Below are 14,063 nucleotides of genomic sequence, written 5' to 3' on the forward strand. Positions count from 1 at the left end.
GTAAATATCTCAGTTGATGCCGAAGCGCTGAAAATTTTTATTGTTCGGCTAGGATTTATCTAGCTACTCTTTGTGTCTATACTCTGATTAACAAAGATAAGATAGACGTACTAAGACTACTATATTTTATTTGCGATTAATCATTCAAGTCTTTAATACCATCAAGTGACGACGATCAAGGCGATTAAACAATGACGGGGAAAGAAAATAATGGTACGTACTTTCAGAATATTTTTTATTGGGAAAACTAGAACATAAGAAACCTATATGAATCCACATGTTTTGGAGAACTGCTTTAATTTTTCAATGTTATATAAGATTTTTTGTCTTTAATTTTTCCTAATTTAGTATATTGTTTGAGATGAACTTATCACCTAAGTTTGTTTAATTAAAAACCGAGTATTTATCTACAGATGATCGAACTGAAAAATTTTCTATACAAGAGATATGAGTTTTTAGATTGCTAGGGAAAGTTTATGTTCGGTTTTCGAGAGTGCGTTTTTTGTTACACCGATTCAAATAGTATTGACAATTTTAATTAATTTATACTTTTTATCACATTAAAAATTTTACCTACTGCTTCTTCTTATTCCGTCTTCTCACGAACGTTGGCGATCCTATTTTTTGCAAGGTGAAATATCTGTTCAACACTGAGTACCTACTAGTAATAGTTATTATATTGTGACACCGTGTATACAATGTGTATATAAAATTGTTTAAAAATAGTATGTATAAACGTTTTTTGTATGTACAAAACCCATAAACGAACTACACATAAAGATACATAGATAGATCTTTATTTAAATAGAAAAAACACAATATACATACAATATAAAGAAAGTACACTATAAATTTTTGATATACTGTTTAAGTAACATTTTGAAATTATTAAGACTAGTACATTTGTTTACAGATGTAGGTAACTGATTAAATTTAAGGAAGCTTTTAAAAAAGAGCGAATTCATCGTACTTTTTTACATAGTTCTAAATAGGTACATATATATATATATATATATATATATATATATATATATATATATATATATATATATATATATATATATATATATAAAATCATGGACAAAAATATCGAATATTTTGGATTTTCCCAATTTTTTTTTGTAGTCACTATTATTTCAAAATAATTTTAGATCACTGATAATACTCATATAGTAGGCTGATGTACTCAACTGGTTTGAAATATTTTGATGTTTATTTTGACGTTTATTCAGTGGTTAGTGTCATTCGTACATTTTATCATAAAAATCCTTCTTCAAGTAAAGAAAAAATCATACTAATTCGGTTATTTTTATTTTAATTTATTAAGTTTAATTAAATATTGTTTTGATTTAGCTAAGTTTAAAACAAGTATCGCACCAATTCGACACTGCGATGAAATCCAAGTAGCACATATTGTAATTTTGTACGAGGAAGGATATGCACAAAAAGGTATCGCACGACGTCTCAGCAGAACTGTATATATAATTTCGAATACTCTAAAAAGGTACCGCGAAACATAAAATTTTGTACGAAGGCCTGGTCAAGGACGCCCAAGGTGCACAACCGCAATTGATGACCATTTTTTGGTTCTTAATTCTACACGAAATCGTTCATTGACATCGATGCACCTCAGAAATGAGCTAGTAAATGTTAGACAAGTTAATGTGAGCTCACAAACAGCTAGACGAAAATCAAAAGAAGCAAACTTAAAGCCCAGACGCCCCGCGAAAGTTCCACGTCTTCTCCAAAATCATAAAGCTCGTCGTTTTGAATTTGAAAGAACACGTACTTAGTGGAATATCGACAACTGGAAAAACGTTCTTTTCACTGATGAGACCAGAATCCTATTATGGAAGCCAGATGGTCAAAACTACGTCTCCAGAGGAGTTGGAGAACGATTCGGCAGCTGCAGTCTCGCCCAGACCATTAGTTTTGGAGTTGATGGCATAATTCTTTGGGAAGGTATTAGTTTAAAACATCCTGCAAGATCATGTTTTGTCATATGTTGGTGAAATTAGATATGAAAGATTCACGTTAATGCACGATAATGCTCGACCACATGCTTCTGCCATAGTGAGTAATTATCTTGATGAAGTCCAAATTCGAAGATTGGTTTGGCCACCGTTTAGCCCTGATTTAAATCCAATAGAGAACATGTGGGATCACCTAAAACGCAGCATACGACAAAGAAATCCTGTTCCAAATACGATAGAGCAGTTTCGGCTTGCTGCACAGGATAAATGGAATGCAATTTCCCAAGTATATGTCCAAAATTTACTTGCAAGCATGCTGAGAAAGATGCAAGCAGTAATAAGAGCTAGAGGGGGGAATACTCGTTACTGATCATGCACTTTTTTTAGTTAAAACAACTTGTTTAAGCAATTTAAATTAACATTTAAGTTTAGAGTAAAATAACCTTATTTACCTAATATTAAATATTTATTTTTTTCACAGTTTTCTCCGCATAAAAACTTAAAATTGTTCATTAAACATTGTTAAAATAAACTCTATTTTACAATAAACGACTTGATTGACCTGAATTTATTTTGAAAAAACAAAAATTTGAAAATACCAAAATATTCGATATTTTTGTCCATGAGTGTATATATATATATATATATATATATACATATATATATATATATATATATATATATATATATATATAATCATCTAAACCTCGTGTATTATAAGAATGAATACTTTTGTTGAAAGAAATGAATTCTTGGAAATATTCAGGTAATAAGCTATTGACTATTTTGAAGACGAAAATCATGGTGAAATAAAACAGTCTATTTTCAACCAATTTAGAGTATTAACATCGTCCCAATTGGGGTACAGCGATTTGTTTTAAGAATTATTCTCATTCCACGGTTCTGTAATTTTTGTAGCATGTTAAGTTTGTTAAGGTTAAATAAATATAAGATTGATGAGCAATAGTCAAAACGAGGTTGAATAATTGTTTTATATACTGTTATTTTTGACTCCATTGACAAGTTTTGAGAGATTCTACTCAGAAAATAAAGTTTTTTTGATATTTTTTTATGAACGTACTCGAAGTGACTCTCAAAATTCAGAATATTGTCAAGTTGGAATCCCAAATATTTAACTGTTGTGAAAATTTCAATTTTTTCATTATTAATATTTAAATTTATGATTTCAGAATCAAGCAAGCTATATTTATGTTTGGTTGTGAAAACCATTGCCTTTGTTTTTTTCACATTCAACTTCAGTTTATTCATTTTTAAATATTTATTAACCATATCTAAAATAGTGTTTATTTTTTGAATAGCTACATCAAAATTTTCACCACTACAACAGATTAGAGTATCATCGGCAAAAATATTAATAAATTCACACTCTAGATTACTCTTTATGTGACATAATGTAACTTGTAACGCTGACTCACAGGAGAATTGTTTTCGAAAACCTGATTAATTATTAATTAAAATTTTATTTTTTGTTACATGTTCTAATTGTTCATAAACAGCACTTTCTAATATTTTCTCTATAGGAGGTAAAGTATTTATTGGTCGGAATTCTTTAGCTTTGATAGTGTTGGGTATTTTTTGAATAGGGGTGATAGTACTTATTTTTAATACATCAGGAATTCTACCCGTAGTAAGAGATGTAATATTTAAATTTAACATAATGTGCCCAATGGTTTCAAAAACTTCCTTTACCATTCTGCAATTGTAGTGAGAATTTATTATCTAAGTTTCCAACAAGTTTTCGCAAATCCTACATAGAGAGCTTTTCAAATTTTTAAAAATTAAAATATACATTACTATTTACATTACACCATGTTTCAGAATTATCAATACTTTGAACAATACTTTCAATGCTTTCCACAAAATACTCATTAAAACTGCTAGCTATTTCTACGCTGTTTGTTAACCGTTTTAGGCCAGTAATAAAATTAAATTTACGTAACACTTGTACTGATTACGGATGTAACTTGCAGAGAAACTACCTACATTATCGTAAAGCGCCGGAAGCTGGAAAACTGATCATATGATCCAAAAAAATAATTGCCCTATTCTTATTGACAATGCAGAAATATATTTTTTAAATATTTTAAATATTTAAAAATTTTTTATACATATTAAAGTTGATGATTTTAAGATGATATTGTCAATATTTTTAAGTTGCGTTGATTCATAACCAAAAACATGTCGGGATAGCATCATGAAGTTTTTTCCTGGTTTTTCCTCATGATTTACTATGGAATCACTAACAGGAAAATTTTACTTTCATCACTGCATGCGGTTTTCTTCACAAGACAAATTACATGCTATGATTTTTCTCACGGATATTCTTAAGTTAAAGTTGATTTCATGTAATCTTCCAATAAAGCCGTCTCGGGAACGCAATATACCTCAAAATGTTTAATATATGTCTGAATTGTCAATATAAATGAGTCAAATAAAACTAAATTATTTTTGCCTAGCAACAAAAACAAAATTTGTTTAATTTAATAATGATTTGTATTTTGAGAACGATTTCCAAAGTGGAAATCGAATATTCAAAATCACTTAGTAAATTGATATTATTCAGCAGGTAAAAATATTATTTCGTCGTTATTATGATGGATAAACTTATTCGGGTATAAAGTTAGGTATCCAAAACTAGACTAATTTTCTATGTGAATTTATATGTTATATGTTAAATGCCAACTCATTTAACTCGTTTAAGTTACACTTAACTTTCCTACAATTCAGATTTAAAAGAACTCTTTCGATTAGGGACTTATGTTCTCTGTAGACAATCCAAGTCCATCGGCATATAGCCAGATAATTTAACAATTTTAAGTATGAGTTAATCCAATAAATCCAACTACTCTTGGGTTTCGGCGTTATTTTGCAAATACTATAAAGTTCACTGAAGATGGACTGGTTGGTTCGAAAAACTTGATCCTTTTTGAATTTTAAATTTAATTTTTTATTAAATATACTGATTACAACAGAAGTATTTTGCTTCTATGTTCGCGTTTTTTATTATACAAGTTCCAATAATTCATAATATCTATTCCATAATAATGGAACCATATACAAGCTTATACAGATCTAAAAATATGTAACATATGTGTTTGGAGTCACTTGGTCATAGTAATCTACAAAAAAATTGTGCTACCTGCGATCTAGTGGTTTGAGCTCAAGCAACATATGGTTGTTTTTATGGTATTTTGGGTTCTCGGCTATATATTCTGTAGCCTAAGTCTCCATAAAACTCATTGTATGCAGGTGTTCCTTGACTGACGCATATTTAGTTGTAACGAAATATTTTGCCTACCACATAGGGTATAATTATAGGGGGTTTGAAAACTAGAGACATAAACTACTGGGGATGGAGATAAGGCAAGCAAAATAAACGAAACTGGGCGAACGGCACTCAGAGTTTACTTGGAGAGCTGGGTCGTGGATAAGTCGAATAGCAATGGGGTTGGATTGGGGCAACTACAAAAATGAAACAAAGAGGTGCTTGCATAAGTCTCTTGGAACAAACAAAACAAAACACAGGAAATACCTCTAGCAATTTAAAATGGACGCCGCTTCGAGGTGACAAATTATAACGATTACAACTAGTTGTAACTATTGAAATAATTATTAGAAATACAAAAATGGTTAGGAGAATTTTCTAAAATAAAAAGACAAAATGGTTCAGAAAAATAAATTAAATATTTATTACTGTCTCAACACAAACAGTTACAAAATACAGATGGAACAAAAAAAGACTATATTAATAGTTACAGAGATTTATACCAAAATAATAAAGAAGAACAAACTTACATATGTTCTATTTATTTACAAACTCTGTTGCTACAAAGCTTACAAATGTTACTGGGCTATATACTGTGGCAAATAAAAAATTATTGCAAATTAATAAAAATTACCTTTTAAAATAATAAAAGCAATTATTATTATTAAAAAAATGTCTGTCTTTACTTTGAAATTAAACACAAAAAGTAACCTGGATTTTTACTAAACAACTTAAAATTTTCTGTAATCTGGACTTCACTGGAATGTCTGGGGGTAGAACTGGGCTTCACTGGAGTTTCTGGGGGTAGAAACTGGACTTAAACTCTCTGCGTAACGAACACACGAACAAATTCATCTCCAAACTGCCAAAAAGCCTGGGATACCAACCAGGAAGAAACAAATCGAGGATGGAAACAACGATTCTTCCAAACCTCACTTAAACTGCAACTACACATTGAACACATTAAACTACTACTATTACCATTACATATTTTCCATAAAAAAAGGACGAAAGATGAAGATATTACAAATTCGATGAAAAATTTGGACATAACGCTGCAAACAGTTGTCATCGCTGACAACGCCTCAGCGAGAGTGATGTCATTCTTTTAACTGTGACTATTAACTTTTAAAAAAGAAAAGACAGTTAAGATTTGATTTCACGGATCAGAACGGATTTCTAATCAGAACGGCTTTCGCAATCGCTCTGAACGTAAAATAAATCTTTTCTGCCTTAGGAAGCAACTCTAATATGGCTTCTTATAGACGCAATGTAGCGACATCTGATAATAAAATCGTAGACTAATTTTCGAAACAATATTCTATTAACTGTTACTATACACATTTTCATGACAAAGGACTAAAAACGAAGATATTAAAAATTTAAGGATAAAAATGGTTTATATTACTCGGCGACGATAAGAGGAATTAAAAAAAATTACTTCGTCTTTTAATACGTACGAGGGGATTTCAATATATTTCAATATATATTTTAAATAATTTGCTAATGCTACATAGTAAGGCAGCATGTTATGATTGTGAGCTGATTCCTGCTTGTTTTAAAAGATACTTCATTGTTATAAGCACACGTCAGTCCAACATATATTTTGCCATACCAGTAATCTGGTATAATTTTCTAAGGAGAGATGTGATGGGTTCGGATCCAGACTTTTTTTCGAACTCAGATGGTGATTTTAGCCACTCATAAGACTGACTCTGAACAAAAGTATTTTGCAACTGATCCTCTTCTAGCAAGTTCATCATCTCTTTGATTATTGTACCAGGGTACAAGTATGGATACCAAGTTGTACCACAACCTGGTACCCATACCAGTGTAACAGTGTTATGTTTCGTTAATTTATCGAGTTCTGGTTCTAGCCTAAAGTCTACCTTCGCATTCATCATTCCGCATTCGCGTTCCATATTTTAATTCGCTTAAATTCAGAAGTCCTCATGATTAGTTTTAGGAATATTTTCTCAGTGGAATAAAAATGTTTACAATGATACCACTACTAAAGATTCTCACACTTAGCCCTTCTACCGTTTCAGAGTAGTCTGTGTAGCAGATGTAAGACTTCAGCCTGGGTTGTGTGGTTCAGCTACCAAATTCTTCTAGTGCATAGAGGTCTATCTCTCCAATGGAGCTACAGCCCAAATCAAGTCTTGGACTCCTCCAAACTATGCCTCCAACCTTGTCGGTAACGCGCCTTTGTTCTCCAGCTTCTCATGTCTAGCAAATTATATTCACTTGATCCTCCCACCTTTTCCGTGGCCTTCCTTTTGGTCTCGCGCCCTGTATTTTACTATCTAGGACTCTTTTTGGTAATATTCTGGTTTCCATTCTCATTACATGACCAGCCCATCGAAGCCTCTGATGTTTAACGAATTCTAAAATCGGACTTTGTTTTCGTTAATAGCTCCATACATCTTTATTAGGACTTTTCGTTTCAGGACTTTCAGCTTTCGTTTTGTGTCTTCTATCGCCACCCATATCTCGCATCCATAACATACTATTGGTCTTATAATAGTTTTGTAGACCCTGATTTTCGATCTCCAGTGTGTATTTTTGGAGAAGAACACATGAGCAAGTGAAAAGTAAGCTTTGTTTCCCTTTACTATTATTCTTTGAATTTCTGTTTTTTCTGTTCCATGCGTATTTAATGTCACTTCCAGATATGTAAAACTTTCTACAGTTTCAATATCGTCCTTTAATTCAACTGTTTCCCCTAGCTCTTGCCTGTGCTAGTTTTTTTGTGTTTTGAATATTTATTTCCCTTCTGTCCCTGTTTTTAATTGTGAATATATTTCTGCCGTCCCTTCTGTTCTGCGAGAGATGATGCTAATGTCATTGGCATAGGCGGCAATCTGTATTAATTTATTTGTTAGGAGATTACCTCTACCTATATTCAGCTATCTTATCACATATTCAAGGGTTAGGTTGAGGTCGGTGCCAGCCCCTCTCATTGTTTTCATCCTTTGACTATTAATAAGTTCTTAATGAGCTCATTGTGTACTCTGACAGTTGCTGTTGACGAGTCCATTGTTGGTTTTACTAGTCGGATATATTTTTGGGAGATGTTAAAGCTATGCAAACTTTTGTCTATTAGATGAGTCATAGGCCTGTTTGAAATCTGTAGGAGAGAGGTCTACCTGAACAAGTTATTTAGGCCTGTTTGTGGTTACCATGTGGTCAGAAGTCATTAGCCATACGCTGTACCTAATTTATGATGTTAATATGATCTGTATAAAGTATAAGAGTATAAAGAAAAGAAAGTTGGAATACTTGGGTCACGTTATGAGACATAATAAATATAGAGTGTTACAGCTGATCGTTCAAGGGAAAATAGACAGCAGAAGGGGTCCAGGGAGGAGAAGACACACGTGGCTCCAAAACTTGCGGCAATGGTTCGGATTGTCATCTGCTGAACTATTCAGATCTGCCTTAAACAAAGTCAGAATAGCCATGTTGATTGCCAACGTTCGGAACGGACAAGGCACATGAAGAAGAATATGATCTGATCTAATCATCTCGTTGCTCTGGTTTTTCGCAGTCTGCTATGTTCCATTTTTGCCTCCCACCTTATAAAATGCCCAAACCGTCAAAAAAATTATTAAGTGAGAAATAAAATAACCAACTAAGTTCAAATTCGCGAATTAGTTTATTAGATTCCTGAAATATTTACCATCACACGGTAATATTGTACTTTAACACGGTGAATGTAAACTGAATAATGTACAAATCTAAAAAAACAGTCAAACTGTTCTACTCTTAATCATATCTAAATTACAAATTAAAGATTTTTACTACGCACAATAAAGTTTTATCAGGATCATTATTCAATAAGTACTTTATAAACTTGATTGAAGTGATAAGTAACAGTTGACATTTAAAACTATCTCCATTAAATTCACAAATCATATTTCGTGGTCTTTATCGTAATTTCAGAATATATTTTATTAAACAAAATATTTATTGACTATTGTATAAGTTTTTTATCTTCAAGTAGGTAGGTACCTGGAATATGTATATTCGTTTTTGTATTTCGATATAAATACCCACATTTAAAAGGAAGCGATTCCTTTATTTTTATTTAATCATCGTTATTAATGTTTTTTTGTTTTGTATTTTTCTCATGCAAATAAGTTACCTATTATTTCACCGTCTTGTCTTCCATAATGCTATTCATATTAATCATTTAAAAGCTTGTTTCATTTAATTTTCAACAAAATTTACAAAATTAGGAGTTTCATCCCAAAAAGCTGAAATATTATTTTGGATTACTAAACAAAGGAACGTTTTCATAACGTTTGATCGAATTCAGTGACGTAATCAATAAAATGGAGGGATAGGAAATAGGTAACTTGATTTTGGAAGGATAAAGGGATATTACAAGGTTTCTCCTAGAATTAGTTTCAAGAAAATATAGTTTCACTTACGTAGGTGGTCGTAAAAAGAAGTAAAAATAACAATGTTAAAAAGGCTGGATATTCATCTTTAATATTTAGCCATAATTCGGCTAATTCTAATTTTGAAAACTCTATTCTCAAACCCCTATCACAAGATAGTTCTATTAAAGATTCTTTTTCATCCTGTTTTAATATCGCAGTAATGCTATCCAAAATAAATGGTTGTCGTATCCAAAGAAACTGAGCATAGTCTTCGTCAAAATATTCTTTAAAACCATTAATTAGCATTTGACAATGCTGTTTTATGTTAAAAATAAGATCATCTTTAATCTTTATTTCATGCTCAACCATAAGATTTTCTAAATTGGTTTTCAACGACTGCAAGTCTTTGTTTGAGTTTAGGTCATTTAATCGGTTAAATATGTCTGTTAAGTAAGCTAGTCTTGTCAGCCACAATTCATCTAGTAACTGATCACGCAGTTCAAAATTGGTTTCAATTATTTAATCAAAATTAAAAACACATGTACCTACTTCAGAATGCAACTCGAATAACCGGTACAACATTGTTCCTTTTGATAACCGTCTTATCTATATGTGTAGTAATAACTGAATATAATCACTTCCCATTTCAGCGCATAGTTTTAAAAATAAACGCGAGTTTAAGGCTTGAGATTTTATGAAATTGACTATCTGAAGGGCTTCATGGAGAACATGTTTAAATTTATCTGGCGTTCGCTTTGCTACCAAAGCTTCCCTGTGGATACTACAATGGGTAAAAGTACAATTTTGCGCAACCAGTTTTATTTTGGTAGTTACACCTCTGTATTTTCCTGTCATGGCTCGGCACCATCCGAACATAAACCAACGCATTGTTTCCAGTCTAGTCCATTTTCCACAAAAAAAAATTTATTTTCTTGAATATTTCATCGGCAGTAGTTCGTTCCGTTAAAGCCTCACAAAATAAGTACTCTTCTTAGATTGTGGCTTGAATGATATATCACACATAAACTATAAGTTGAGTATAGTTTGTTACATCTGAGCTCTCATCAAGTTGTATTGCAAAGAAAATACTATGTTTTATCCAGTTTACCAATTTTTCTTTAACATTGGTATAATACTAGGCTGTTTACCTGATTTCTCCCCAAAATACACGTTACCATATCTTGTGCGGCAGGCAGAACTACTTCACCGATGGTATGTGCTTTTCCACACTTCACAATTCTTTAACTCACGGGGAAGGATGCGTCTACTGCTTTTTGGTTGCTGCCGGTGAAATTCGACATTAATTTTTTTGTGCCTCTCATCTCCGTTAACTTCCGAACGAACTAATCGTTAGGTTTATTTTCCAACAGTGAATGTTTTGTATTGAAGTGGCGTTTTAGTAGCGAAGGTTTTATACACTGGGTAGAAAGAATTTCCGAACAGATAACACATTGGGGCCTTGCCTCATCATTTACATTCGTGAATGTAAATCCAATATTAATGTATTCAGGATCATATTTCTCAACCGCCACTTTTAGTTTTTTGAAAGAACTCTTTTTGTCATCACCTTGTATATGCTTCGACTCTGAAGTGGAGCTCGATGAACCGGGATTTTCAGATGTTCTGTTGTCTTTTTTAAGCCAAAAATTATTCGTTTCGACAAAACCCACCACAACGACTGACGACCACGAGGAAACTGATGACGTGAATGGACGTGAATCAAGGGCGGTGACAATTTGCTGTGATTCCAGTGTTGTCAACAATGAACAAGACATTACGCGCTTGTAGTTTCAAACTCACAGCGTTGCCATGCACAACGCAAAAGATAACATTTGTTAGTAAATTTTATTAAAATTCTTTGTTTCTTCTAGTTTATAGAGTACCACCTTTAAGTGCTTTGCGTACCACCAGTGGAACGCGCACCACAGTTTGAGTATGGCTGATTTGGAGAGATTAATTTTTTCTGGAAATGTTCCTGGAAAAAAACAAAGGGGACATTACTGGAAGATTTTTTTTGAACCTATTCTCTATCCTTTCATTGTTGGATGTAGGTCTCCCCCAGTTCTCTCCATCTTTCCCTATCTTAAGCTGTTCTCTGCCATGTGGGACCTACTTGTTTCCTGATGTCATCTTGCCACCTTATCTGTGGTTTGCCTCTTGATCTCTTTGCATTGTATGGACGCCACTTTCCGATGGCATTGTTCCATCGTCCGTCTTGGAGACGTTCATTGTGTCCAGCCCATTTCCATTTCAGTTTTGCTGCTTGTTCTATCGCGTCTACTGTCTTTGTTCTGGTTCTGATCCACTGGTCACGTTTTCTATCTCTAAGTGATATACCCAACATTTGTCTCTCCATCGCTCTTTGTGCCTTCCTTATTATATTTAAATTGGCCTGTGTAAATGTCCATGTCTGTGCTCCGTAGGTGAGCACCGGTATTATACAGGAGTTATATACCTTGCTTCGTAAGTATAGAGGGATTGTTTGATTTTTTAGAACGTAAGAAAGTTTGCCGAACGCTGCCCATCCCATTCTTACTCGTCTCGATACTTCGGCTGTTTGATTTTCTCTGTTAGCTCTGATTGCTTGTCCTAGATAGATATACTCATTTACCTGTTCTATTTTTTCTGTTTGTATTTTATTGCCTCTTGGTCTTCCGTGTTTGTCAGTACTTTTGTTTTGTTGAAGTTAATTTTTAGGCCTTTTTGCAGTGATTTTTCATGAAGTTCATTTAGCATTAATTCTAGTTCTTGTCGTTCCGAGGAGATCAGGAGTATATCATCCGCATATCTAAGGTGATTTGGGTACTTTCCGTTAATACATATTCCTCTGTTTTCCCAATATGTTGATTTTATTATATCTTCGAGGGTCAAGGTAAACAGTTTAGGTGAAATTATATCGCCTTGTCGGACTCCTCGTTTAACTTTTATATTATCCGTTATTAATTTGTCGTCCAGAATTACGGTCATGCTTGCGTTTTGGTAAATATCATGTATCAATTGTCGGTGTCTTGAATCTATGCTACTATTGACCAGAGCTTCTTCCACCGCCCAGTGTTCAATGTTGTCGAAAGCCTTTTTATAATCTACGAATGCTAAGTACAGCGGAAGGTTGTATTCATTTGTTTTCTTAATTAAGATTTTAAGCGCATGTAGATGGTCGATTGTGCTGTATCCTTTCCTGAATCCGGCCTGTTCCACTGGTTGGTAGTTATCAAGTTTATAGGTTAGTCGGTTGTTTATTATTCTTGTGAACGTTTTATATAGTTGTGACAAAAGGGAAATAGGACGGTAGTTGTTTAGGTCTGTTTGGTCTCCTTTCTTATGTATTAAGATTGTATTGGCATTTCTCCATTGTTTAGGTATTTTACCTTCAAACAGACATTTGTTGAACAGTATTTTTAGCATTTTTTTTATCGTGTCTTCTTTTAGCAGTTCCGCCAGTATTTTGTCCTCACCTGCCGCTTTATTTCTTTTCATGTCGTTTATGGATTTTTCGATTTCATCTTCAGTTATTTCTGGTAATATCTCTGAGCCAACATTTTGTATTTTCCTCGAGAGATTCTGTTTAGATGATAGTGGTGGGTCATTTTTAGAACTGTATAGGTCTGTCTCTTTCTGTCATCTTTCTGTAATTCTTACTACAGAAAGATATTACAAGAATACTATATTCCTACTATTACTATAAAGATATTACTGGAAGATAGTCTGACCAAATTAAGAATTTAGAAGGCCCCTTCTACTGCGCAATCTTTATACCAGCTAAAGATAGAGATCATGTAGAAAATATCTGCATAAACGAAGAAGTAAAGCGAAAATAGGAAATATTTTATAACCTATAAATTAACTTAAAGATTTTATACCAGTCTCAAATAATATTTTAAAATTAGCTAATATTAAAAAAGTGTATCTTAAGTCATCATATATCAAATCTTAATCTCTCTTCTTAACAATACGAAAAATATATTTGATTTTATCAGTTTATTGCTAGGAGTAATAAACTCTTAATACCTTTTAAAATATGAGGTGATTAAATTCCAAGATTAAAAAAGATTGTCATGAATATCATTGTTATATTGTTGTAATTGTACCTTAATTTGCATTCTGTTTTTTTTTGTAAGAGTGACATAGATGAATGACTTAATATTTTGAATAAAATTTCAATGCAGTTGAAAAAATACAATAAAAATGGTAGATAGCTGTTTAAAGATATATACATTTACAGACTATTCTATTCCCTTTATTCTTCTTTTTCGACATCTTAATCTTATCCACCTATTGTTTTAAATTTGGTACTATACAGGGTGTCTCATTAAGAATTGTGCATGTAGTAACTGGAGAAACTTTAGCACAAAATACGAAGGTTTAACCTAAAACACTTAAATAAAATATTCCTCTTTACTGAGATACAGATTATTA

General features: G+C 32.5%; 1 protein-coding gene across 1 annotated transcript in view; it reads left to right on the forward strand.

Annotated features, from left to right (window-relative positions):
- Window positions 1–14: 14 nt before the first annotated feature.
- LOC140447553 (peptide transporter family 1-like) overlaps window positions 15–14,063 on the forward strand; it is a 184,308-nt gene continuing 170,259 nt past the window's right edge. The window contains exon 1 of the mRNA XM_072540266.1: window positions 15–213. Within this exon, the coding sequence (XP_072396367.1) occupies window positions 192–213 (22 nt within the window). The 5' untranslated portion in view covers window positions 15–191. The remainder of the gene's footprint in view (window positions 214–14,063) is intronic.

This window comes from Diabrotica undecimpunctata, chromosome 8 (genome assembly GCF_040954645.1).
Source record: "Diabrotica undecimpunctata isolate CICGRU chromosome 8, icDiaUnde3, whole genome shotgun sequence".
Lineage (NCBI taxonomy): Eukaryota > Metazoa > Arthropoda > Insecta > Coleoptera > Chrysomelidae > Diabrotica > Diabrotica undecimpunctata.